The 26465-nt window shown below is 41.8% G+C and overlaps 2 protein-coding genes across 2 annotated transcripts in view; both read right to left on the reverse strand.

The window, feature by feature from the left end:
• Positions 1-279: 279 nt before the first annotated feature.
• Positions 280-11726, reverse strand: Il22ra2 (interleukin 22 receptor subunit alpha 2). Its single transcript, XM_027401884.2, has 5 exons — positions 11669-11726; positions 9428-9563; positions 6980-7158; positions 1525-1694; positions 280-429 (listed from the first exon to the last, which is right to left on the reverse strand). Exons 1-5 carry the CDS (start codon positions 11724-11726, stop codon positions 280-282), a joined length of 693 nt encoding a protein of 230 aa, XP_027257685.2.
• A 10693-nt stretch (positions 11727-22419) lies between these two features.
• Positions 22420-26465, reverse strand: part of Ifngr1 (interferon gamma receptor 1) — a 29138-nt gene continuing 25092 nt past the window's right edge. Inside the window, exons 6-7 of the mRNA XM_027401938.2 lie at positions 25691-25815; positions 22420-23505 (exon numbers count right to left, since the gene is read on the reverse strand). Coding sequence (XP_027257739.1) covers positions 22945-23505; positions 25691-25815 — 686 coding nt within the window. The 3' untranslated portion in view covers positions 22420-22944. The remainder of the gene's footprint in view (positions 23506-25690; positions 25816-26465) is intronic.

Below are 26465 nucleotides of genomic sequence, written 5' to 3' on the forward strand. Positions count from 1 at the left end.
TCTGCCTGCCTCTGCCTCTCCAATGCTGGGATTAAAGACAGGTATCATCACAGGCTCTTTATTCTTTATCTCTTCTTTCAATTCTGACTTTTGAATCTGCTCAAATTTACTTTAAAAGTGAAACAGAAAAGAAAGTATTGACAAATAAACCCTAGGAAGTTGTTGATAGACATTGCTCTAAGAAAATAGAAACAGAAGGTCAGCAAGCTGTTGCAGGCATGAGCCATTCCATCCTCAGTATGCCTTTGGTTTCCACACTGCAGGATGCCACAGACCAGCTCATGGAATCTGCACACATCTCTGCTCACTTCTTGGGCTTTTTTTGTCTAACATGGGCTGATATATTTCAGCCACTATGCAGTAACCAGAACGAGGTGTCAGACTTTCAATTTGAACAGTTTTCTGAGTCCCTTCATAGGCCTTTTGCTCCTACACAGGGGGAGAAATCAGATGATAAAAGGTTTCTAGTGAGTCATTGATTTGCGTTTTCTTTGTTAAAACCAGTGAGCTGTATGTGATCACTGTAGATCTTCACATAAAGCCTTCTTCCCCAAAGTCCTGAGCCATAACTGGGTAAAGACACTTGTTAAATGGTCAAGCCACATGACTTCTTCAAGGCTAAGGATGGCGGGAGTAATGGCTCCCTCATTTTCAAGTATGTGAGCTCTGAGTCAGGAAATGGCATGGACTTGAAGGGGGTGATGGAGGAGGCAGACTTGACCCGAGAGAGGGGAGGGAAGGGAAGGAGAGGATTGCATTAGGGGAAGGGACGGGTAAAGAGAGAGTGGAGACAGAGAAGGAATGGGCAGACCTCACCTCCCATTTCATTTTTCTGTTTCTGACTGCCATGGATGGCTTTTTGCCTCTTGCTGAACTAGCCCCCTTCTTTTGTATTTGAACCAGTTTGAGTGTTTTTTTTTTCTTCCTTCCAACTAAATGAGCCCTTGACTTAGATGGATACAGAAAAGGGACATTCTGTTCATCATAAAACCTAAATAAAGGTGCTGGCAGTGGGCTTTCTAATATAAACCACTACAGCAAGACTGCTAAACAAGAGTGAGAGTGGGGAAAGGAGCAGAGACTGGCAGGAGAGGAGGGAGGGGAAACTGAGACCAGGGATGCAAAATAAATAAATAAATAAATAAACAAACAAACAAACCCCCAAAAGACTGCTAATAATACCGTGATTCAAAAGCTCCTGAAATAAGTAGGTAGTATAACGCTAAGAGGGATAAACATTAACAACAGACAAAGGGAATGAAATATTAACTCTTAGATATGTGGGAAGTCTGAGGAAGCCAGCTGAGCATCTGAAAGGTTACATATATCTCTGCCACACACCACACACAGGAATGCAATCACACATAAATTCTGATACAGGCACTGACTGCTTCTCAGTGAAGATGAAAGAATAAAGACAGGGAAAGATCCAGAGACATAACATCAAAGAGATGGGCCGTGGGATATCATCAAAATGTTAGTTAAGGAAACAAAAGACCCAGACATTTATTCCTCTGAACTCACCTTTTGTAGTGAATTGTCAGTTATGAAAACTCTGTATACTAAGTCATAGTAATTTTCCATAGATGTATTTTTTCCATTTTGGTTTCTATATGGCAGCTCTGGGGCACGGAGAAGCACCAGCAATGATGCATTAACTTGGACTGTAGTTACGACTGGAGGGTCTAGCTTTGCTGGAGAAAGAACAAGCAATTTTGACAAAGCAGCCAAAACAGTTAAATGTTATAAATTGACACCATGCGTCATAATAAATCACTCTTTGTGTTCAGAAATTGTCAAAAATCATTATGAAGATAGTTTTCATCTGCCAAACATTTTGCTAACACTATGATTTCATTAGAAAATTAAGTATAAAAGTTACATAGAGTAAGATCTTGGAACAAGAAACTTATTATCCAGTTCCTTAAAGAGGTAATGTTTCAAAGCAGCTTTAAAACTATCCAAAGACTTGAATCTATTAAATTAACTCAACAGAATTATGTCGTATATTATGGAAATGGCTGGGTCAGAAGAGAATTTTTGGTTCATGCACTTTGTCGCCAGTAACCAGATTATTATCAATAAAGAAAGAGAATAACATTATTTTAACTGATTCCAGATTCACTAAAATTTTGCAGTGGGGATTTTCTTATTTGGAATTCTTTGTAATTTCCACTTTATAGATTCACATCTTTTATAATTCTTGAAAGTTACCATAGATAGATAGATAGATAGATAGATAGATGTCCTACCCACATAGATACAGAGCTCTGTACGTACTTTTTCTCCAAGAATTTTGATTCAGTATCTGTTAAATTTCCTTATTCTTTTTGCAATGTATCTTAGGTTCTCTTATTTTTAATTTGTTTTTCTTCAGGATAATATATTAAATGTTTTAGTTTTCAGACTTGTTTCCTGACCCGTCCCGTGAGTCCAGTCATTCAGGGTTCTGAAGGGGGGCTGCCTGAAAGAGTCATGGGCGAGAGAAGGAAGGAGACCAAGCGGTGCAAAAGAGGGGACCAGAGTCCATCTGTGCATTGTCAAGGACTCGACATTGGGGCTTAGAGTGGGCTTATATAGCCCTGCAATGAGGAAGTTAGGCAAGCAGGGGGAATAGCAGGAAGGAACTTCTGGAATTTGCTGGGGCTGGAACATTCTTGCGGGTATCTTCTGTATCTTCGGTATCTTCGTATCTTCGAAACAGCAGACAGAAAGGCCCCACACCTTTTCTCAACAGCAGTCGTTAGCAGTCCCGCTTGGCCAAATTGTGTCTAATTATAGGTTACAGGAGGCTCACAGAGCTGGCTTTAAGCTGCAAACTTTAAAGGTCATAAAAAAGCTTACAAAGGTGGGCTTTAAACAGCATAGCTTTGGGCCCATGGCCCTTTACAGTTTCCAGTCTGTGAGTTTATTCTTTGGTTGTAGGTGACTGGAGCTTGTATGCACAATTTTTGTTTCAGAGATTTTTATATTTTGTAAGTTCATTGTGTTAGCATTTTTTCTATTCAAACTTCTAAGTGTTTGAAAGAGCTAAGTTTTTAATACAACCTTTCCCTCTCTGGCTACTTAATTTGGCACCAAAAGTAAAATGAGTTTTCAAACATCTTGAATTTTTATCTGATTGTTTGTAGAAGAGGAATTTCCCTGGGTTTAGGCTTCACCCCTTTAAGAGCTTAGGGATTTAATCTTGCTTGTGTATTCCATGCTCCAAATTCTGGCCAGAGACACCTCTTGCTATCTTGTGCATATGTGGAGAACAGACGGGTTTAGTTTCGTAGGACATTATGATATGTGTTTAATTTTTCCTAGACAAAAATTTAACATTATTATCATGTTTGACATCTCCAAACACCCTTTCTTTAGTGTGACTCTGTGTTTATAAAATACTATTGTGTATTTTTTTCTCACTAGAATATTTATATAGTGTTTGTCCTTTGTGGTCCAAGCAATGATTACAGAAATAGCCTCATGATTGTGAGCATCTAGGGCCTATTTTTTGAATGTCTCAATTCATCATCTTGGATTCTTATTGTTTACTGCTACTGCTAATTTTAAACACCAGTGTTCTTATCCTTCTGTGGGAATGTGCACAGACTTAGAAATATCTGTTGTCATTAGGAAGACTCTCTGGCAACTCTCCTCTCCTCTTGCTTTTGATGTGCAGGGATTGAAAGCAGGGACGTCTGTGCTCTACATGAGCTAGATTCCCAGCCCTGACACACCTGGTCTGGAAACACTGCCTCCCTATGGTGTTTGTGAACATACCAGATTGTTAATCTCTCTCTTCCTGTCTCTTTGGCTATTTGTTACAAGTCTTCTGAAATTCTTCCTGTTGGGACATCTTTTGGTGAAATACCCTTAATATCTAGTCTCACAAAACAGTGCCTGTCACTCAGTACACTTTTCCTATCCAAATTTATCAATGTCCATTGTAGTATTTGCAAATGACTCACAGATTTGTGTCTTTAACAGAAGTTGTCCTTAGCTTTGAGAACTGGATCTGTACAGCTATTTTGTATGGGTGGTTCCAAGCATCTTAAATTCAACATAGTAAAAATTGAACTCATATTCTTAATTACCCAGCATACCACAAAACTGCTCCTTTCCCATGAAATCTCATCAAAAAATAATCTCTGATCCATCTAAGTAGCTGTGCCAGAGACAGTCATAGAGGCCATCTTTAACGTGTTCTTCTCCCTCTCCGGTATATCCAATCTCTCACCATGTCCATCCAATGTTAACATTTTCTGCAGTCCTTTTCATGATCCTAATGCAAGCCACAGCCCATATCCTGTAGCCTGTAACAGCAGCCTACCGCTTCCCCTTCCTGCATCCTGTGTGTGCTCTGTATAATCTATTTCCACCAGCATAGCCCAACTGATCTTTACAAAACACAAGCCTGATACTGCGTTCTCCTGGGAAATCTGATGATGGGATCAAAATTACATCTTGTGAGACTTGGGACACTGCGTGGTGCTGTTGTGCTATGCACTATATTGGGTTTAATTCCCAGTGTCACAAAAACACAAGTTTTAAAACACATTTCTTTTTTTGGAGGAAGTCCTAACACCTTAAGAGAAAATTCTCACCACTGGCTACCTTTCCAGTCTGCACCACTGCATGTCTGGCTTCACTGTGCCAGCTGCTTTTCTGTCTCTAACACATATCCTGCTTCCTCTTGGAAGAGGGCCTTTGCAATTGCCTTTCCCTTGACCTGGGATGTTCTCCCCCTCCTTCTGTTTGACACCTATTCATCTTGAGATCAGCTCAAGTGTCCTTTCCTAGAGCTGCTTTTTCCAACTCCTCTGGCCAGGCCCCTCCTTGGCTAGGATCTCATAGACCTCATTTTGGTTCTACAGCATCCACCACAAGTGGATTTTGTGAGGGAGTGGTTATTGTATTAATATGTGACTTCTCTACTAAATAGAAAACTCTGGGAAGAAACTTGTCTACTTGCTCTGTTTGCCATTTTCTCTCTGGACCAGACTAAGTGTAGTAAGCACATTGTAAATATTTGCTGTGTGAACAAAGGAGATGTCAGGTCCAAAGAAAACCTCATTTCCCCAAATGCCAAAAAGCAGAAGGGACAAATGGTTATCTGTGTTGCCTATTAGCACGCCAAAGCTCATGCTGGCCTCAGGCTCCCTCAGTGTCACGAATACCTGTTACACATTTTCTAGCATGTAACTTTTTGTTATACTCTCCCTGTCTTCCTCCTTCTCTTCACTCTCCTTGTTCTCCTCTTTTCCCTTCCACCCCCACTCCTGCTTCTCCTGTGGCCATTGCTGGCCATGTTCAGTCTACTACTTTCTCTCCACCTGCTCTGGACTCTTCCATATGCCTCTGGTGGTTCTCTCTCTCATATCTACAATAAAAGCCTTGCCCTTAACTACATCATGGAGTGGTCGTCACATCATCAGTTTATGTAGGAGGCAAATACGGCTGTAACCCATTTCCAAAGTCCTCATAATTCCAGTACCATATAATTGAAGTCTTACCAAGCACCAAATAACAATGTTAACATAACCATCTTCCTTATTGACTATGTTGCTTCTAGAGAGGCATCAGGAATCCCAGCTCAGTGAACTGTTACAAGATGCTTCTCAGAGCAGGTCTTGGGAGTGCCAATGCATACAGGTGCCTCATTAGCTGGCACAACAGGCTCTAGGAACATACTGTCCTCAGATCCTAGAAACCTGTTTTTCAAAACAGGATGTTTGTACACCCTCTGGAGTTGGGGGAGAAGAGGGCCAAGATGAAAGCGAGCTGTCAGAGGAGGGGGTGGGACTCCTCCCAAGGGCTCCATTTAACTGTTTTAGATGCCGGGTTTCTCTTCTACCTGGGGAGCTTTGCAAGAACAGCCCCCTTGAGACCTTTTCTTTTGTGAAAAGGGGTCCTATAGAAATAACCTAACCCCTTGTTAACTTGACACCATCCTTACTTAAGTAGGACAGTTGAAGTCTCCAATGTTCTGAGCCAGTATCTTTGGCTGTTCTTATCTGATGGGTCAGACTTTGATAAATATTTGAACTTGATCCCATTTCTAGATTTGAATATAACAAATGACTCAATGTTACCAACCAGCTCAGTCTTGTAGCCTTCTCATTTACCTCAGTTAGTGAACTGTCTATGGAGTGTAAGTCATGCCCAGAAAAGATGCTAGAGAGCACAGATGGTTTGCTAATTTCTTCTGCTCATCTCCTAAGTAAAAAGCTTGAGATAATAAATAAGCAAATAAATAACTTTTCTTCTGAGTTCCATTGCATGTAGCATTTTGAACTCAAGTCACTAATTTAAATCTAACTGGGCATTACATCACTTAGAAGAGGTAGACAGATGAGCCCCTAAACTCTTCAGACCAGGGAAGCCAAACCATTACAGATGTTAGCCAGAAGAAAGTTCAGGTCTTGGGGCATGATCTCATAAATACTGGTAGCAAGGTTGGCAAATGTCTGCTGGACTTACAGTATTAGTAGTTAGAACTAAGAGTATTTTTATGGGACTAAAGATGGCTCAGCAGTCAAGAGCACTGACTGCTCTTCTAGAGGTCCTGAGTTCTATTCCCAGCAACCACACGGTGGCTCACAACCATCTGTAGTGGGATCTGATGCCCTCTTTTGGCATAAAGTTGTACATGCAGCAGCAAATAAATAAACCTTGTTTAATTACAAATGTCGGGGAAAGTACAGGTTACGTGGACTGTAAGTAAGAGGGACAGGGTAGGTTAAGTAACAAACCTTTGGGATAAAGAGAGAAATAATTGTTGTTTCTAAGTGTATTGGAGTTAATAGATGAAATGTTTCCCTGTAAGCAGGGAACTGGTGCTTTGACTGAACCTCTGCCCCAGATTTCCAGGGCTGTCAAATGAGGATGATAAAAAGAGCGGCTTGTGTAGTCCTGAGGGTTCCATCAAGAGGATAATATGGGTCTCAGCACCCAGAGGCAGAAAAGGAAAAGCAAGAGACTAGCTGAAACTCACTTTCCCACCACGGGGTGAAGCGGGGTGTCCTGCTCCAGGCAGAGTAGCTCCCAGCCCAGGCTGTCATCACCCTCCCATAGTACGGCTCGTACAGTTCTAAGGTTTCATTGGTCAGGTCACAAAAGAGCGCTGTGGTCCCCCAGCAGTCCGTTTTATTTTTCCATTCTCTCTGTCCATACCTGAAGAAGGGGAAACACAAACATGTGAGTTTCTTCTCTCCCATCTGAGGACTCCAGTTTTTCCAGTGTGGTAATCTTTCTACAGACTGACACCTTATGCTATCAAGAATGCATAAAAGTTCTTTCATGTTAACCAGGGCATTAGCTTGCTGAAGGATAAATTGAACTCTGAAGCTTTCTGTCTCACTAACATAAGGGTTTATTTCCTTTTCTGTGTACCAGTGTGTCTTCTTTTGGTGTATGGGCCAGCTTCCATTTTAAGCATTCCATCCACATCCTTACATCTTCTGAAGCCTCGGCTCTATGATTCTTCCCCCTTGCACTTCTCATCAGCTTGCTGTTGGGTTACAAGGCCAACTCTCAGAAGTTGCTACCACATGCCATCTGAAGTGACGCTTACTGAATGAGCACACATGGCTCAACTCCTTATTGACAATTGAAGTTACAATGAGGGCTCCTTAGGGAGCTCTGGTTCTAAGAACTGGAAGAAAGAACGCTGCAAAAATGGGGTGAGGCAAAAGGCCAACCTCAACCCATGGGCAGTGTGGCAACCAAAGAGAATACTACCACCTTCCTTTCCTGCCACTCACAAATCAGAGTAAGACCATGGAAGTGTGGCAAGTGGAAGGCTGAGGAGAAAGGTCCCTGGTTGAAGGGACCTATTGGTATTCATATAATGAGCAATACTGCTGGTCCCTATACTCTATAGTTTGCATAATAACAGCAGCTTCATGGTGTCAGGATTAAAACAGAAGCTACAACACAAATGCTGCACAATTTGATGAGTTTGGACCATCATTTATTGATGACACATTGTCTTTGTTAGGGGAACTCATCTGTGATTGAGTTTTCCTGTTTCTTTTGCTATAAGATTTTGTATTTGTTCAATTCAAACTAGGGCAGATGTCAATAAACTATGAGCCACACAAACAAATAAAAGTTCTCAAAATTATACACATGTCTTATACTGTTGAAAATAATATAGCGAGGGGAATCGTCCCAGATACTCTGAGGTCTGGATTTTATGTAAACTTAAAGAATTACAGATTAAAGTTCCATGGAGCCTCAAGTTGAATCTTTCCTTCATGGTAGAACAGTTTCAAATCCTCTTACTGCTTTGGCCACTGACAGGCTCATTTTGGAGTCATTGGTAGTGCCTGGGAGGCCATATGACTAGAGCACTGGTCCCTATTTCCTACATGCCACAAACTTTTCCAACTGGGTCCAAACCTAGTTTGGAAGATTGCTACATTTTACAGAGGTAAATTCAAGAAAACCTCTGGGATATTCTTTTTAGAAATTATTTCATAGAAAATCTGAGCAAGGGCCCCCCTCCCTCCTCCCCTCCTCCCGCACACACACATCAACTGAAGGCACATGGATAGATTTGTTGATTAAGAGGTACTATTCTAATAAACAAATAAATAAATAGTTAAATGAATAAATAAAAAGAGGTGTTATTCTGGCTCATATCTTCACCTGCTTTCCTGGATTTCTACTCTAGATCCATGAAAGCTACGCTGCAATTACTCCTGCCTTTTACTTAGCCAAGTTCCCAAACTATTTAGAGGGAAGAGAATCTCAAAACCCCTATGGAATGTATAAGTTGAATACCTGCCACTCTCCAATCAGGCCTATCTCTCAGCCTTGACAAAGGAATGGAGTTGATAAAATCTGAGTTTTGGCATTGATCCCGCAAGATCAACAAGAGGAGATCCAACAAGAGGAGCATGCTGCTGTGTGTCCTAGTGTGTGTACATGCTCACAGAGCCATTAATGCCATTCTAGATAGTAAACCTGCCCACACACAAACTTACCAGTTAAAAATATGTTTTATATATTATATATATGTTTTATATATTTATATATGTTTTATATATTTTATATATATGTTTTATATGTTTCCATGTTTGCCTCAAGTGCAACCACCAGTAGCTTTTCTTAACTGAGAATTTGCTCTGGTCTGAGCAAGTAGCTGCCAACATTCATTTGACAAATTGAAAGCCGTCATGTGCTGGAAATGCATGAAGCTGAAGGACTCCTTTCTGAGCTCCTTAGAGCTGAAGTATCTGTTTTAAAGACTGCACACATCGTCATACCCTTGTGTCACCAGACAACCTTCTGTCCCCACCTCTGCTTCTTCTCAACCCTCCTGGAAAGTCTCAAAAAGCCAAATAAAGCAAAATCCAAAGGTCTTCAGCTCCTCACACTCCGTTGCATCCCAGAATGCATTACTCCATGGCCTTCCCCGCCAACTAAATCTACTTACATTTTGTACTGCACAAAGTAGACACTGCCATTGGTGGTGAGGGAACTTCCTGGCTGCCAGCGCAAAATGTTGTGGAAGTTTCTGGACTGAAACTGGACCTTCTGAGGTTTCAGAGATCCATGGGTGGGCTGAATTCCTAAAGTGGCAAGAAGGACAGCATTGGACATTACTGTGATCACTACTGTTGTGAGCAGCAGCAGGGTTTCATGTATTTTCTGCATCAGGAGCCCCTGGGGAGTCACTCTAAGGGAAGGCAGTGGTGACAGAATTAAAAATCAACATTTTTAACTCTTCAGTATGAGATTTTGATGCATGATGAAAGTCCCCTCCCTTCTCCAGTTCTAGCGAATGAACTCAGGACAAGTTCTCTGCCACTGAGCTACACCTGAGTCTAAAGTAAAATTGCAGAAGGATGTGTTTCATACTAGAAAAAGAAAGGTAATGATACCATTCCCCTAGCACTTCCCAATGGGTAAAGGAACTAAAACTCATGGAAAGAATATAATCTCTTGTTTATTCCCAAATAGTGATAGGATGTAATGACTGTGATGAAAGACCAATTGTCTGTCTACTTGCTACAAGTACTCAAGAAGAGTTGTCCAGATTCACCAACCCACACTAGTGGGGGAATTACCCAAGACCTGCTGTGGGCTCTGGTGAGGGTGCAAAGTCATAGGCAGGAGAGGGCAAGACTTTGCATGGAAGGATTATTTGTGTTTTCTTCTTCAAATCATATGACAAGGGTGACCTACCTTTACCTGCATTTAATCTTACAGAGAAAAGAGATCTATAATAAGATTTATTTCAGGGGCCCAAGTTTCTGGCAAGGGAGAAAAGGATGGTTTCCTTGGGTATTTTTTCTTTTCCACGGATGGTGTTGACATTGTTTTTTGTTTTGGTATGTTTTGAAGGCCTCCTGCCATGCATGAATGTTGCTATGGACTTGGAAAAGGTCTATTACCACGGCTTATTTTGTGCACCCAAATCACTACCTGATTAATCCTATTTAGCACATAAAAATTATCAGGAGATGGCAGGCAGTTTCGTGAAGACCCACCCAGACTTGGCTTGTTAACCTGAAGATGGTTGGCTCCTTGCCCTCTGTCTCTTATGTCTCTGGACTTGTCTTGGGTTTTTCTAACAGCTTCACTGTCACCATGCCTTCTCAGTAACAACTCAGTGCACAAAGCACTGAGGGGCTTTTCCGTCATCTGCTCATTGAACATGCCCAGCTCCTCCATGCTAAAGATACCGGGGAAGTCTTCCTCTTATGGTCTAGAGAATGAGCCTTGGAGAAGTGAAGGAATCTGCCCAGGAGCAGGTGGTAAAGCTGATTTTGTGCCCAGGCTGACTCAACAGCCTGCTTCTTACTACTGAAAACTAAAAGTAAAGCCCTGGATGAGAAGGAGCTGATGGTGGAGGCAGAATAATGCAATAATAATAAGCCTTTGCCTCCTTCAATTTCTTCCTTCTTGATGCTTATTAGTGAACAGATAGAAATATTCATCAGAGGCTATGCTCATTCTTTTCAAGTTATACCCAGACAACTACATAAGAGAGATACTATTATTACTGCATTTGCAGGTATGGATACAGGCACAACAAAGTTACACATCATTCCCAAGGTTACAGGTGTGCTAAAGCAGGGTCATTTTGCCAGCACTTGAATTCCTGCCAAATGAGTCCTTGCTACCACAGAAAAGAGGAATAGCCTACTCTAGTTCCCATATTTCTGTCTGGTAGAGGCTGGGGTCACTTTAATGTAGAGTCATAGAACAACTGCATAGTTGTGGGCACTTACTTAAGCCATTAAGTGAGAGTTCCCATCTATTGACTTTGGGACTCCAGGGGCCTTTCTGAGCAATTTGTCTTGATAAACTGTTCTTGAAGAATTCTTTGTAAACGCCATTTGCTTGTGGTCTCTGTTCTGGGGTGGGGGGGGCGCTTCTCTAAGCATATACACTAACTCTAAGTCTCCACAGTAACCTCCAATCTTCATTCCACAGATAGGAAAAGTCTCGTATCGGGTAATGAACTGCTTTCTACCATGAAGGGGCCTTTCTCTGTCCTGAACTCAGGTACCTGTGGAGCTACTTATTCAGGATGCAGAGAGAAACTGTTCCCCTAACCTGCTGGGACCATTTGGTGACATGACAGAGTCCAGAAAATCATCCAAGCCATTGTTAACCTTGTCTTGATCAGACTCAAAGTTTGCCAATTAGAAGGAAGTAAAGTACTTACCTTTTGCACTGATCAGAAAGGACATGATGAAGAAGCCTAGAAAGCAATGGTTCGGCATCATGGTTGCAAGTGTGCCTGTCTGGCAACCAATGTTCCTTTCAGTGTGGAGACTGCTGAGAAGAGGGAACTGTAAAAATCCACACATGGACCGACCGTCACTTCCGTGGGCTCAACCAATGGCAAATGTTTCCTTAAAAGAAATTTATGTTGTTACATTATTTTACCACTAATAGGAATCTCTTAACAAATATAATATAGTTTGATAGCAAATCCTGAGGTCCTCAGGGCAGGGTGGGACAGGAATTATGCAAGGTGAGTTAAATGAATCTTCAGTTCGGCTCTACGAGTAAGGGTGGTTTCTGGGGACCAGGAGGACTTTAGAGTAATATACTTGGCAGTTGTGTCTGCCCCAGCCCCTGGCAGCTATTCAAAGAGGCAACTCTTTTTTTATAGCTTCTCAGTTAGTCACTCTGGTATTTATGCCTCAGGCCCCTTGACAATGACTCCCCACAGAGCCCCATGCTATATATACTCTTAGCTTTTTCTTCTCCAAGGTGGCCTTGAGTCCCTTTCAATAAATGTCTCTCCTTTCCTATTTCTACCCCACAGTTTTCAGCAATTAAACTCAAGGAAGATCTTCAAAGTTGCCAAACCAAGTGATGCCTGAAGAGAGTGATTGTGGAAGACCGTTAGTATGAGCTGCATTAAATCTGGTTCCTAGCACCCATATAATCAGATTGAACCAGCTCCTCTGCTCATTGTCAAAGCATCATCATATTGCTCTACCAAAAAATTTCCCCTGTGTTTTTAAGGACATTTAAAAAATGCATATAAGCACAACAAAGTCGTAGGTTTTTTGTTTGCTTTGCTTTTTTTCTGCTTTGAAGAGACTGGAGGTCAAAAGAGGAAATGCACTCTGGCTTCTTTTTCATTGTATATTAATGTAAAAAAAAAAAAAAGAAGGATATGACTGCTGCTAGGTATGGTGGAGGAGGTTTATTTCAGATATGTGAGAGAGAGCATAGCCAGAGACAGTAACTTCTGGGAGAGTCCAGAGTGGACATGACCCTGAGCCATGTGAGGAGAGGGGGGAGGGAAAGAAGAGGGGAGAGAAGGGGACCAGGTGCAGCAGCCAGCAGGCCCAAAGTAACCAAGAGAGTGGGTAACAAAATGGTTGGATTATGTAGGGAAGGGCCATTCAACCCTCTGGAATGGAGAGTTCCGAGTAGAGGCCAAGGCATGCCAGCCAGGAGGGCCCTGTAACAGGTAAGGACTGAGGGAGAACCTGGCAGCCAGGTCCACTTAGATATGTTAAATAGAAATCCCAGTCATTTGTCCTTGGTTTGAAACCCAACATCTAGGCTTTTGTTGATAATGAGTAAATAAAGGGCGATGCAATCTTTATGAGTATTTCCTGCTGACACTGGGGCTTTGTTGCTGGGGCGGGTGGGGGCGGGGGTAGGGCAGGAAAGCCAGAATGCTGGCCAAGACTGGAAAGAGCAGGCTGTTTCACTGCTGTTCACGCTTTGTGGGACCTACCTGGGGCCAGGGACATGCAGGCAGGATTTTTGGAGCAGTTTGTGAAGTTATACCACCAGAGGATAGCAAGTTGCTGGAGCATTGTGTAGTTGGTTTGAAATCTGCTAGGGAGAGAAGGCAAAGTTAAGGAGTTTAGGGGAGTCCATTTGACCTGTGAGAGATGGATCCAAGTAGATTCCCTAAGGCTTGTAAGAATTGTTTTGTGAAGTTTGCAAGTAGAGATAGAAAGTTTTAGATATGTTAGCATCACCACTGCTTGTAATCTGTATTGAAATCCACACTATAGAAAGGGTAGTAGACTTTGAGTCCTAGTAGAAGCTTAGGACACAAAAATGATTTGGGTTAAAAACATGAACACTCTTTCCTCCATCCAGAGGATGTATGCAGGCTGAACAGATGTTTTTAGCACAAGAAGCACTTAAGTCTATTCTTAGAAGATGACCAAAGGAAATTTAAAATCTTGAGGTTGTGACTATGATAATAGTGGTCAGTGTTTATCAGAGCTAGATTAACAGCTTATCAGAACTCCATTCATTAATGTTAAAACTCTGAACTCTTGATGTCTTAAGTTAACAATAGCATAGCAAGGGAAAGAAAAATGTAATTTCTTATATACTTTAAATCACTGCTTACACCTTTATAACTTCCATAAACTTCAAACTTTTTTAAACCCAATTATTTACAGTGAGACATGGGTGGTTGATAATTGACAGTAGTCACTGTAAAGCAAGTTCCTTTAAAGGAAGGAATAGTAAAAAGTTACTTTGAAACCTGTTTTGTGAGTTTTCTTGGTTCAGAATGTGGTAGCTAGATAACCTATTTGTCTTTCTCAGATGGAGGCCTAGAAGCTCTCCATAAGCAAGGCCTGTTTTTTATATATGAAGAGAACTGAGAAGGCAGCTGAAGCTTTGGGGAAGGAGCTGGGTGCTTGCTGATGTTAAACTGGCAAAGCTACAGTTACTCAATACCATCAGAGATCTGAGAAGGATAAGTTATAGCTGGAAGTATAATATAAATAGTCTATGTATTGTAAGACCCTCGGAAAGCTCAGGCTTCCAGAATCTTAGCCCAGGACCTCGGCCACCCCAATCACAGAGTGGAGGCGAAAGCTTGATGCAAATTGCATGAGGCTTTATTGTAATTTAACGAGCTAACCCCATGTTAGCTCGAGCCTTTGATCCACCCGCCATGTCAGATGGCTAGCAAAGACAGTTTGAAGCCGCTGAGCACAGATCTTTATAGGGCAGCGTAAGGGGAGTGTCTAGGGGTATGCACAGGCTCAGGATTGGTGTGCCTCCAGCCTTGGAGGGCTTGCCCTGTGTTGATTGGTCAACTGGTTGTTATGGCCCATAGGCCCTCCCAGGGTGGTTGCTATGCTCTTCTCATCATTGCTGTGCACTTGTCCGTAAAGCACACCCAGGGTCGTAAAGCATAGAGCCACCAGCTAACTTCTGATTGGTTCCTTGTCACGAGGCAGGCATCTGACTTTCTAGTGTCTAGAACAAGGTCATAGAAGCATGTGTTCGACCGTTATGGCTGCCAAAAGGGAAGCTGGTCCCTTCAGTATCAAATAAAACAACAGAGATCCATTACCTAGACAGGTTACCATAGGCTCCCATAGTTCTTTGGGGGCAGAAGTAGTTGATCTTTATAATAGGTTTTCTGACCCACCCCCTCACAAATAGGTTTTTCCACCAATCTGATCAAACCAAATTGAAAATGTATAAAAATAGGCATATTTGAGCAGAGCAACTCCCAGGCAGTTTCTCTGGTCCTAGAGATCAAGGCTAAAGAAGTTGTACCCCCAGATGAAAGTAGGGAGATTTTATGGGTTGTAGGCAGAGGGGTGATGACATGTCTGTCACAAGCTGGGTTTATGCTCAAGTGTGATCAAAAACTGAGCACTCAGGTGAGGACTTACTTGGTCAGCTGGCAACTTCAGGGGAAGAACCTTCAGTAGTCAACAGGAATTTGGAAGTGAGCTTTTGGGGCCTTTCCTTTGTTCTGAGATCCTCTGAACAGGCAGAGTTTGGAGGGGGGCAGGGATAGGGCTCTCTGCATCATGCAGGGGTGAGGTGGAGGCTCCAGCCGGGCACTTTGACTGTCATACAAGACAGCAGAAGCCTTTGGCTGTCCAGACCCAGGACTTAGAGATTTTTCCCGTAGAGGATCTTGGGAAAGCTGACCTTACTTTGATCAGACAAAGTAGGGAAATCAACCCAAAAATGTCCAGTTTGTGCAGAGTGCTGGTGGCAGGCAAAGTATAAGGCAGTTTCACCCAGTGATTAGTGTTACCACAATCCAGGTGTTGTCTTCATTGCCATGTTCTATTCGTCTTCCTTGGAGACCTTAAGGATTCCTGCTAGGAGGGGGCAGTACTGTCTTTTGTGGGAAGTTTAAACATTTAAAATGCCATATCCAGCAGGTCTCTGAAGAGTCTGAGGAGGATCATCTATCCATTAAGCACATCTTTTTTACTAGCTTTAGGCTTAACTTGGAAAAAACGTAAGAGGTCAAATAAAGCTTCTCACTAAGTGAACAGTTTACATGTTAGTAGCTTAACAAAGTCCCCAAAGACAAAGGAGCTAGACAAATATTACTGTGAACCCAAGTAGACCTTAGGAATTTTAAAACCTTATTTATCAAATATACCTTATTTATTAAACATATATTGTTACTTATCTAAATTTTCTAGAAGCCTGGTGTTGAACAGTTAGCAAGGACGTCAGTAGTTAGAAGTACATCTTAAATCAGCTTTTGTTAATCTGAGTAGACCTTTATAACCTTAAAATTTTATCATCATACAAAAACTCCAGACCAATCCAAAATATTTTAGAGACCTGTTGTTGCTTCCTTAGCCTAAAAGGAGAGACAGTGATAAAGTAAGGGCTCAGCAGGACTGAGAAGTTGTATACTTGCTGTTTTATACCATTAAGATGGTGGAGTCATATCGCATGTATCCTTTAACCTCAGTAAAGATGGCTGCCAGCATGAGGCTGCTTACATCTTGATGATTTAAAAACATCTATTTTTTCTAAACAAGAGTCAAAAGTATGTTACATATACAGTATATTCTAAACCAGAGTTGAATCACATATATAGTATGCTGTGGCAAATTAAAATTCCTACGTATATACAGTTCTTAATGATAAGTCTTTTGTAGCAAGTTTAAAGCCAATTTTTGTTACAGATTTTATAGATTTTAAACCATACCCAATGAATTTATAAATCCTGAGATAGAGTTTACAGAAATCTTAAGCATTTATTTTAAGCATTTTACATTTAATCTTAAGCATGTGTTTGTTTGTTTGAACCGAGTACAGAAAAATCATAGAGATAAAATATTTTTAATAGTGGGAAGAAAGTTGTAGAACCTTGAAATAGGAGACTTTGGGATTATTTGCTTGTGTGGTAGCAGAAGTTGTTACAATCTGTGGGGATTTGAAAATCAAGTGTGCTAGTTTTTGGCTATTGTTCTGTACTGGGGCCAAGCTGCAGCGATAAAATATGAGTCCGTGAAGGAAGAGAGAGTCACAAAGTGTACCAGGAAGGGGGGGTTCCTGTAAATTCCAAGAGGGGCCTGAGAACTGTGGAACTGCAGGCAGGAGTTGACAGGTGGCTAAGTGGACTGCAAGCAGGCTGTAGTTCCTGGGGGAAGGCTGGAGAAAACGAGGAGAGATCAGGGACAAGGGGATCCAGTGGAGAGAAACCAAGACAGGTGTAGCAAGTTAGAGCCAGAGATAGCTTAGGTGGATAAAGTGTCATAGTGACAAGAATTTCCATCAAGGACACCCCTAAGTGGAATGGGAAACTTGTCAGAGAGAAAAATATTCCAAATCACAGAAGAAAGGCATCTCTTGTCCTTATGATAGGAGCCCAGTGGGGATGAGAGGAGCTTCCTGGAATACCTGTGTGGCTTTTGTAGTAACAGGAAACAAAGCAGGCTGCTTGTGGTGACATTTATCCTCATAGGAGAAAGGGGAGATGTGGGTGGAACAGGCCAGAGGCCAGAGTAGCAGTTAGGAAGCAGGTAGAGGGACTAGAATTTGGAATCAGGTTTTGTGGGTGGCAGAAGCCAGCAGAAACAAATGATCCATAAATACTTTTAGAGAAGTTGGCTCAGCAGCTTGCTTCAGATGGGACGAGCTTCCCTGAAGAATGCTCATTCCGAGCACAAATGAGTGAAAAATAAATAAATAAAAAAGGAAAGGAACGGATATGACTGCTCCTAGGTCTGGCAGAGCAGAAAGTTTATTATAGATATGTGGGAGACATAGTCAGAAGCAGGGACATCTGGGAGAGTCCAGAGTGGACGTGACCCTGGGCCATGTGAGGAGGGGGTAGGGGTAGGTAGAGGGGTGAGAAGGGAACCAAGTGCAGCAGCCAGGAGGGCAAAGGTACAAGGAGAGTAATAACCAAAATGGTTGGATTATAGGGAAGGGCAGCCCAGCCCTTTGAGTTGGAGAGTTCAGGGTCTAGGGGCAGGGTGTGCCAGCCAGGAAGACCCTGTAACAGGTAGGGACAGGGATGCTGGGAGAACCTGGTAGCCAGGTCCACTTTGATATGTTACATAGGTACCTCAGCCTTTAGTCCCAGGTTGGAAACCAAATAGTATACAGGCCAACTCATTCAAATTCTTAGAAGAGCTCCATTGGTGATGGCTACTGAGTAGCATTTATCCACTCATGCTTGGCAAATATGTGCTGCCTTACCACAGTAGTAATTGTTCTGACAGTAAATAAGACAGAGACTACCCTTAAGTTCCTGATGCTGAGTTCTAGAGAGGGTCAGGGATGTAGACAGCACTAGCTAAGTTTGGCTGTGACTTTGCATCCCTGTCTCCTCTGTTTCTTTCTTTCTATCTTAAATGAGAAGGAAAAGGTTTCCTTCACCTATTCTCCTTCTAATGAGAGTCATAATTGGAGTTTAACTAAAAATCATTTGTTGGGAATTTGGAAAAATAATGATATTGCTCATGATATGGCTCAAGTACAACCCCCAAATCTCTGCTATGAGTAAAGCACATGTTGAATCTACTGGCTTAGAAGATTTGGCTCCGTCTATAAGCTCTGGTTTATGGTCATTAAATCCTGTTAATTGGCTACATTGGATTATTGTTGTTGCTGTGGCTTCAGGAATAATTCTTCTTTCCCTTATTCTCCTAGTCATCTTCCGACTAGTCTTTTCTTCCTCCATTTCTACAGCCAAAAGAGATATCTACAAGCTTCAACTAAAAAAGAAAGGGAGAGATGCCACACCAGATTCTGTGTGACAAGTTCCACAGACTGAGGCGATAACTTCAAAAGGAGGTCTCCTGGAAACGGTTGTGGAACTCTGGGCTGAAGAAAAATCTTGAACCATAGTTCTCACGGCAATCTCTGTTCTTCTATTCATTTCTCATATCAATGAAATGTTCCTGAAAGCCTATGCTGATATTTTAAACAAAATATATAAGTGAGAAACCGTCCCCTGAGATGTGGTCACTAACCATGACCTCGTCTCCAGGAAAACCAGCGCTTTTCAAGTAATTCATATCATTCACATAAGTACAAATAGTATTGATGAAAACTTTCCAACAATAAAACTATGTTGTACATGTGTAATTGAGAGTAGGTTTAAACGTTTGGTAAAGAAAGCTTTTTGATAAGAAAAAGTCAAAATAGTTCAATATTCCAAAGATTCACAAGAGCTAGGCAACAAATGTTAAACAATAATTGACCATAAAAATTTATTAACCTGATCTTAGAAAATAGGCGGTTAGCTGTGGTCAACCTTGAATGATTTTCTGATTTATTGTTAGCCTTGGATAAGTTGTATGTTATTGTGCCTAGTAATGTTGATGTCATTTGTTCTATCTGGGTTTGCTTCAGTGAACACAAAGTCTGAGAAGTTATGCTTTATCCTGGATAAAAATTCTTGCTTGAGAATTGCAAAAATATACTCAGATTCAAACTGACTCTGTACTTGTTTCTGTTTGTCACTGCCAAATCCTTACCCACCTAGTCTTTGAGAACCCTTGTCCTAGGGACCCTCACACCCAGCTGGGGTGGTACATAGCAATAAATCATTTGGAGTATGCATCCTGAGAAGGGATAAAAAGATGTCAAAGAAGAATACAACACTCAAAGAAACCATTTTTTTTTTAAGACTGTTAGATGCAGGTACTGTTCTCTAGGCATGAATAGGCAAAAATGAGTTAGACAGCAGATTCAGCAATGATGGAGCCAAGATAATTTTCTGTATCCACATACTGGAAGCAGATGCCCTTATTCTCCTTCAGAGTGGTGCTTAAATACTGATGCTCAGGGTGACCTTGGCATGTCCATCCACAGTGGATCAGATAGAGTTTGTCTCTTGTTTCTGTTTCAGACCTTTCCCTCTTTGTCATTGCAATTCGAACACCAGATCTGTGGATGCCTATAGTGGCAAAGTGGGACACCTGCTGCTCTTACTCACTCATAACCTCCCCAAGGAATGCCTATGACCTTCAAGCAGGTCTGAATTCTGGAATAATTGGTTTGTATAACATTCATAAAACTTAATAAGACTTCATGACATTAACATTTTCTTTTTTTTTCTATAATTTTTGTTTTCTGAGCAAGAGAGGCTATTGATTCTGTTTTCCTGCTTTTTTTTTTTTTTCAAAGAATGGCATGTCTGTGTGGTATGCTTCTTGTAGGTATATTTTCACAGCTGACCATTTGGTATTTAATAATCCATTGACACACACTTCATCTCAGTCATCGTTAGTCTTTGTCAGGGTTGAGGCCTTATGTGCATTCTACTCTCCACATCAGCATGTTGGTTGTTGGCACCCTTGTTCAGGCCATGTTTAGGGAGCCTATTTTGATTGTTTTGAAATCCTATGTGGTATCATCAACCATTAGGTCGTTTCAAGTGCTTGGTGACCCTGGAAAGAGCTTTCACTGGAATCTGAATGGCTGGTCATTCCTTCCTCCATCATAATCACTTGGCTCCCTGCTATCATGATGTTTTGGCAGAGTTGTGGCCATGGCCTCCTGACTTGCCTTCCTGTTACTGCTGCTGTCCTATGCACCAAGTGGGGTGTTCCTTTTAAACATGAGATTAGAACATTTCCCTCAGAAGATGCCAACCTTCCCATCTCAATCAGAAAGAAAATCAAACATTTTACAGTCGTTTATTGGACCCTGCATGAGCTGACTCTTACCTCTAAGAGTAAGAGTCTTACCTTTGACTCTTACCTCTAAGAGTAAGAGTTATCTCTTGCACACTTTCCACTTTACCTACAGCTCTCCAGACTTCACAGCCTTTTTGACATTTCTTTATCATGCCAGGCGCAGTCCCTCCCACTCTCTTGAATGCATTCCTGAGATGTCCATGCTCGTTGTCTCACCTCCTTCCTGCCTGCTTAAATATTGCCTTGACAGTGACTTCCCATCTGCTCACTCCCTCTCACCTAGCTGTTTTTGTTATCCACTTCACTTACCATCATTGCACAGGATGTTTTATGTTGTTTCAACTATGTAAAATCTTCCTTGTCAGCTCAAGAGTTTGAACACTTGGTGCCTGTGAAGTCCAAAGGAAATTTCATTCCCCCAATTCTGGTGGTTAGACAAAAGCATTCCTCAGAAACTCAGGAAGCTGGTTCCCCTCTACCAAAAGAACCAGTTCCCGTATCACTGGCAGAAGGGAAAAATGACTATCTGTGGTCCCTATTAGCATACCAAGATACACGCTGGCCTCCAGGCTCCTGACAAGTATTTGTTGCAGAGGCCATGCTGTTCTCAACCTTCTGGCCTACCCTCCTATCTCAAGCCCCCGCCACCCCACTCCCCAGGAGCTTCCCTCCCCGCAGCTACACCTTTCTCCTTATAACCCTGCTATTTTGGCTATGCTCTCCCTGGTTTCTCTTGGCCCTTCTTAGTCCTCTCTTTCATCTGGACTCTTCCAGATGCCTCTGGTTGTTTTCTCCCTCATATGTACAATAAAACCTTCCCTTTAACTAGACCTTGGAGGGTCAAGTCTCTAATTTATACAGTCCCCAGCTGGTGTCACTTTTTTGGGGGGCGTTATATGATCTTAGGAGGTGGAAGGCCACTGGAGGAAGTGGATTACTGGAGGTGGGCCTTGAGGTTTTTAAATTGCCCCTCCCTGCTTCTACTAACTCTGCTTCCCAACTGCTGTACAATGTGGCTAGTGGGCTTCCTCCTCTTCCCTGAGTTTTCCATGCTGTAGTGGGATGTAGCCCACCTGTAAGCCAGAACAAACAATTTCTCCCTATATTGCTTCTTGTCAGGTATTTGGTCACATGAACAAAAGTAATTAATACAGAAAGTTGGTAGCAAGAGTACTAAAAACATTGGTGGAACCCGGGGCTGGACTTCTCCTATCTTCTTCTTCTCCAGCTTACCTTTTCAGATAGTCTTCCCTGGACCCGGTGCTCACTGTTTTCAGCTGGGCTGGCTGGTTGGTGAGCTCGTAATCCTTGTGCCTCCTGTTTGGGGGTTGCAGGCAGGTGCAGTCACACCTGACTACTTATGCCTGTGTTGAGGATCTGAACTCAGGGAGTCATACATGTCCTGCACCACACCCATGCAGCGATCTTTCTGCCGTCTTAGTGATTTCAATAATTCCTGTAAAGCAGAAGCTGTTGGCACTCACTTCTTAATCATTCTCTTTCTGTACAACACTCTTCTCAAGGCTTCCTTCTTCCCTGTACAGAGAAAGCTTCCTTGGTCCCCTGCTGTCCAGTGAGACCTGCTTTACTTTCTGAACTACTCAGAAGAGGCTTTTACTCATTGGCTACTTACTATATAAATGCCCCATTATATAAGGGTTTTTAGATTTTTGTGTATGAATGTTTGCCTGTATGTCTGTATATCATGTCGGTGCCTGGTGCCAATGGGGGTCAGAAGCAGGTGCTGGATCCCCTGGAACTAGAGTTGTGGATTTTTGTGAGCCAACATATGGGTGCTAGGAACTGAACCCCGGTCTGCAACAAAATCAGCAAGCTCTATAACCACTGAGCATCCCTCTACCCACTGACCCATTTTAAAAGAAGCTATTCTTAGAATTACTTTAAAGGATATATATATATGTTAGAAAACATATATATATATGTTAGAAAACAATTCTATAGCATTCATGCATAGCAACAAGTAATATATAAAATATGTCAAATAGCTATGAAAGACTGCCCAAGTGCTTCAATAAATGAATACACAAGTAAGTTTTGGTTTCAAAACATTTTACTTAAAAATAACAAGTAATGCTCCATAAAAAAAAAATATGTACAAACTTCCACTGACAAGTTCTTTCAAATTCTATCAGTTTGAATTAAACTTTAAGCCCAACTTTGAGTAGCTTCCAGCTTTTCCTTCAAGGTGAAACTTGTAAACATACTGTATACATGAACTTACAATTATGAAGGCATATGAAAAAAAATTGTTCAACGTGTCCCTTGAGGCGATAAGGAGGGAGCAGCAGTGGCTGCAGGAAGCAAGGCTAATAGAGGAAACTTGATTGCAGCTAACACATCCAGAAAGGAGCTCATCAGCAACAATATATTCCTTTGAAAAAGTCTTGTATTTTGCAGAGTAAACCCGGCCGTGCCCACAGTGCCCCCACACATGGATCTAAATCAAGACATTCCATGTGGTTAATATCATCAAAGGTACAACAACTTCTCACAAATTCAAAGCGGAAAACCGCCTAGGAAAATCCGATCCTTCACCACTGGCAGAACTCAGGTGGTCTCAGGTGTCTTTGGCATCTGTTGTGAGTCTATACCCAATCAAGGACTCCTTCCCACCACCGTCATCCACCAGCACATCCACCAGCACGTGTGGTTTATCATAACCAAAGGAGGTGGGGGCCTTCCTCACGGGGGTGGGCTCTGGCTCTGTGGTCTTGGTTTCCGGGTTATTGTGTGGGAGGAAATCCGAGTCAGCCATGGAGCTGCCTGACCCCACGAGGCCACTGTCGGAGCTGGAGCCGTTTCTGGAGTGATAGGTGGTGATGCTACAGGGCTCCGACTGGTTACTACTTAAAAGGGAAGAACTGCGTCTCTGTATTGGAGATGGAGGACTATCGAGGGCCACAGCAGAAGTACTTCCTTCGGGGATCATAGCCTCAGTTTCACTTAAAAATTCTCCATATTTTGTTGCTCCCGGGTTGTCTGGAAGTGTCACTGTGGACAGCTGCTCTTCACAGATCACCGTCTCATTCTCAAGGACAGCTGGCTGGTACGATGTGCCAAGTGATGCATACTTAGAGTCAGGTTTTGTCTCTGAAGTGGCATTTTTTACTACAGAGAGCTAAGTTGAAGGGAAGCAAGTAAAGATAGAAAATTATTGAGCTTAAATGCTTGTTAAAAAAGAAAAGGTCTTAAAAGCAAATAACATATTTCAGAAAACATAATTAAAATAAGCTCACTGCATTTTTTTTCTTGATCTTTTTGTTTGTTTAAGACAGGGGCTCATGTAGCCTAGGCTGGTCTTGAAGTCAGCGTGTAGCAGAGGATGGCCCTGAACTCCTTTGTGACACTCCTGCTTCCACTTCCCAAGTGCTAGGACATAAAATGTGTGCCACCCTGGGGCTTAACTTATCTACCTACCTACCTGTTCATCATTTATTTAAAGGCAAGGTCTTACTATGTAGCTCTTGTTGGCTTGGAACTCAGGCTGGCCTCAAACTCACAGAGATCTGCCTACCTCTGCTTTCCAAGTTCTGGGAGCTTGCCTTTTCTTTATTTTTTAAAATAATTTTAAAAGATTTATTTATTTTATGTATATGTTGCTCTATCTCCGTGTATGCCTGCAGGCCAGAGGAGGGCATCAGATCCCATTATAGATGGCTGTGAGCCACCATGTGGGTGCTGGCAATTGAACTCAGGACCTCTGGAAGAGCTTCCAATGCTCTTAATCACTGAGCCATATCTCTAGCCCTTGTCTTTTCTTCTTAAGAGAACTTATTTAAGACTAAAATATTAAGTCATTAAATATCTCATAAATGTATGTTGCCTTTTTCTTACCATCTTCTATGTGTCTGTGGGAAAGCTACCGTCAAGAGTTTTACCAACGTAAATTTCATGTCAGTGACTTGGCATTTCTTTAGAGTGATGTTTTCTTTTTAATAGACACAGAACGAGTTGTGCTCAATCTTTCACACATTCTTACTTATGGAATTATTTCCTCAGGGTAAATGACTGGAACAGTTATGTCAAAGGCTGCTGTGCCAGCAGCTTACTGGCAAGGGGCACACAGTTACATCTTCACTGCCACTGCTGCACGGTCAGGTTCATTGTCCTGCTCTAATGAGGAAGGGATGGCTTAACACAGGTGGTCTCCTGCTTATCTACTAGAGATGAGGACATACAGAACACATATGTACTGTCTACTTACTGTTGATAGTTCATGGCCACCTTAGAGACTTTTACAACAGCAAACTCCACGGCACCCTTTGAGCATCATACATAGTATTCTTGTCATGTCTGAGTCAATGTGTCATCATTTCATTACCTTTAAGCATTGTTTAAACCATTTCAAGAGACAGGAGTGTGACTGCACTTAAATGTCAAATGTGATTGTTTCATTTTGGGTCATCTTTCCTTCTATGCCAACTGTGACGAAATATTTGCATGTTTGCAGCTCTTCAGAAGCCAAGTTTGGGAGGAGGGCTATAGGCTAGCTCTTGATGGGGATGTCCTTCTGTACATATGTTTCTCTTATTGGTTGATGAATAAAACACTATGGCCAATAGAGGCAGGGAGATAGGTGGGACTAGGAGATGAGAAGAATTCTGGGAAAGATAGGAGGGAGAATCTACCAGAACGACAGACCACATTTAGCCGGTAAAGGAGATACCGGTCCAGGCATTCTCCGGTAAGCCAAGACCACGTGGAAATACAGAGATTTATAGAAATGGGTTAATAAATTAAGACAGAGCTAGCCAATAAGAAGGCCTAATCATTGGCCAACAGTTTATAATTAATATAAGTCTTTGTGTGTTTATCCAGAGCTAAGAAGAGTGGTGGGACCTGGCAGGACAAGAAAATCCAGCAACAGGCTTTCCCATATGCTGCCCCTGAGGGCTAAAGCCTCCTTGCCTCTTAGAGAGTCTTAACTACCTGCATCCACCAGAGTGGGGCAAGGTCTTCGCTGGCTCATGCACAGGGCTCTATTGCACTATACACTTACACTGATTGTACCACAGTGTATTGTTCCTTCTGGACCTTCATCTTCTTACCAAACTTGTCAGTGTTCATCATGAATATTATAAAAAAAGGTACCTGGTGCATAGCGAAATATAAGTGACTTTGGGTGTATGGCAGATTGAAAGATTAGTTTTTAATGAAAAGTACTATAACAAGATCAAATAGAATGCTATTCATCTCAGTCCATCATTTTTCTGAGTGATACTTAGTATTGAAGGGACAGTTAAAGAAAATTCAAATTAATGCTAGCGTAAATAAATAAATAAATAAATAAATAAATATATTACCAAGGACTTAGGTAGCGTTATGCTTTTTCTCTTAAATGGATTCTTCTTAATATGCCAAAATGCAAATACCATGATAACCATTAGAAAGAGGATCAAAGGAACAACAATCAGAATCCAAATTGAATCTAAAAAAAAAAAGATAAAAGAAAAGGAACAAATAAGTCACAAATAAGATGAGAACACTTCTATTATGCATCAAAAGTCTCAGCACCATTCTTTAGCAGATGTACATGTTAATATCGTCAGTACTTGAAAGAACATTGGAGAACTGGGCAGTGTGATGGAAAGCTCAGCATGCATCCTAGAAGTTAGCTCTTCCCAGGCTGTCGTACTGAAGCACCCTGGGACTACACTGTCATGACACAAGGTAGCTGAAATAGCTTCTTAAACATCTCCACAGCCTCACAGCAGGGTGCTACCAGGGGACCCTTTCCCCTCAGCTAAAAAGGCATTTTTAAAATGCCCTTCCTTAGAAGAAATAAATTCCAGCGACATTGCTGATAACTCTTAAGACAATGTAGCCCTGCTCCTTCCTTACTATACATCCATTTGAAGACTCATGTGCCTATAAACACAGAGAAGCCACTTGCACACACATGCCCAGGCCCACAGAGGAGCATTGGACAGCAGTAAATACCCACCCATTGTGTATTTTGCTCTTACTCTGCTCTCTATTTACAAAGCTTCATCATCAGCATTTCCCAGAGTCCTCTCTTCTAAAAATATACAGTAGTCTACATGTTGTGACAGTGTGTGTCTCTGTAACAGCATTTCA

The sequence above is a fragment of the Cricetulus griseus genome, chromosome 2 (assembly GCF_003668045.3).
Source record: "Cricetulus griseus strain 17A/GY chromosome 2, alternate assembly CriGri-PICRH-1.0, whole genome shotgun sequence".
NCBI lineage: Eukaryota > Metazoa > Chordata > Mammalia > Rodentia > Cricetidae > Cricetulus > Cricetulus griseus.

Excerpts from the sequence above, each read along its gene's own strand:
- Il22ra2 (XM_027401884.2), bottom strand. The coding sequence starts at position 11,726 with ATGCCGAACCATTGCTTTCTAGGCTTCTTCATCATGTCCTTTCTGATC. Across the intron at positions 9,564-11,668 it reads CTTTCTGATCAGTGCAAAAG|GAATTCAGCCCACCCATGGA; the intron begins GTAAGTACTTTA and ends TTGCCACTTTAG. Across the intron at positions 1,695-6,979 it reads CTTCACCCCGTGGTGGGAAA|CAAAGCTAGACCCTCCAGTC; the intron begins GTGAGTTTCAGC and ends TTCTTTCTCCAG.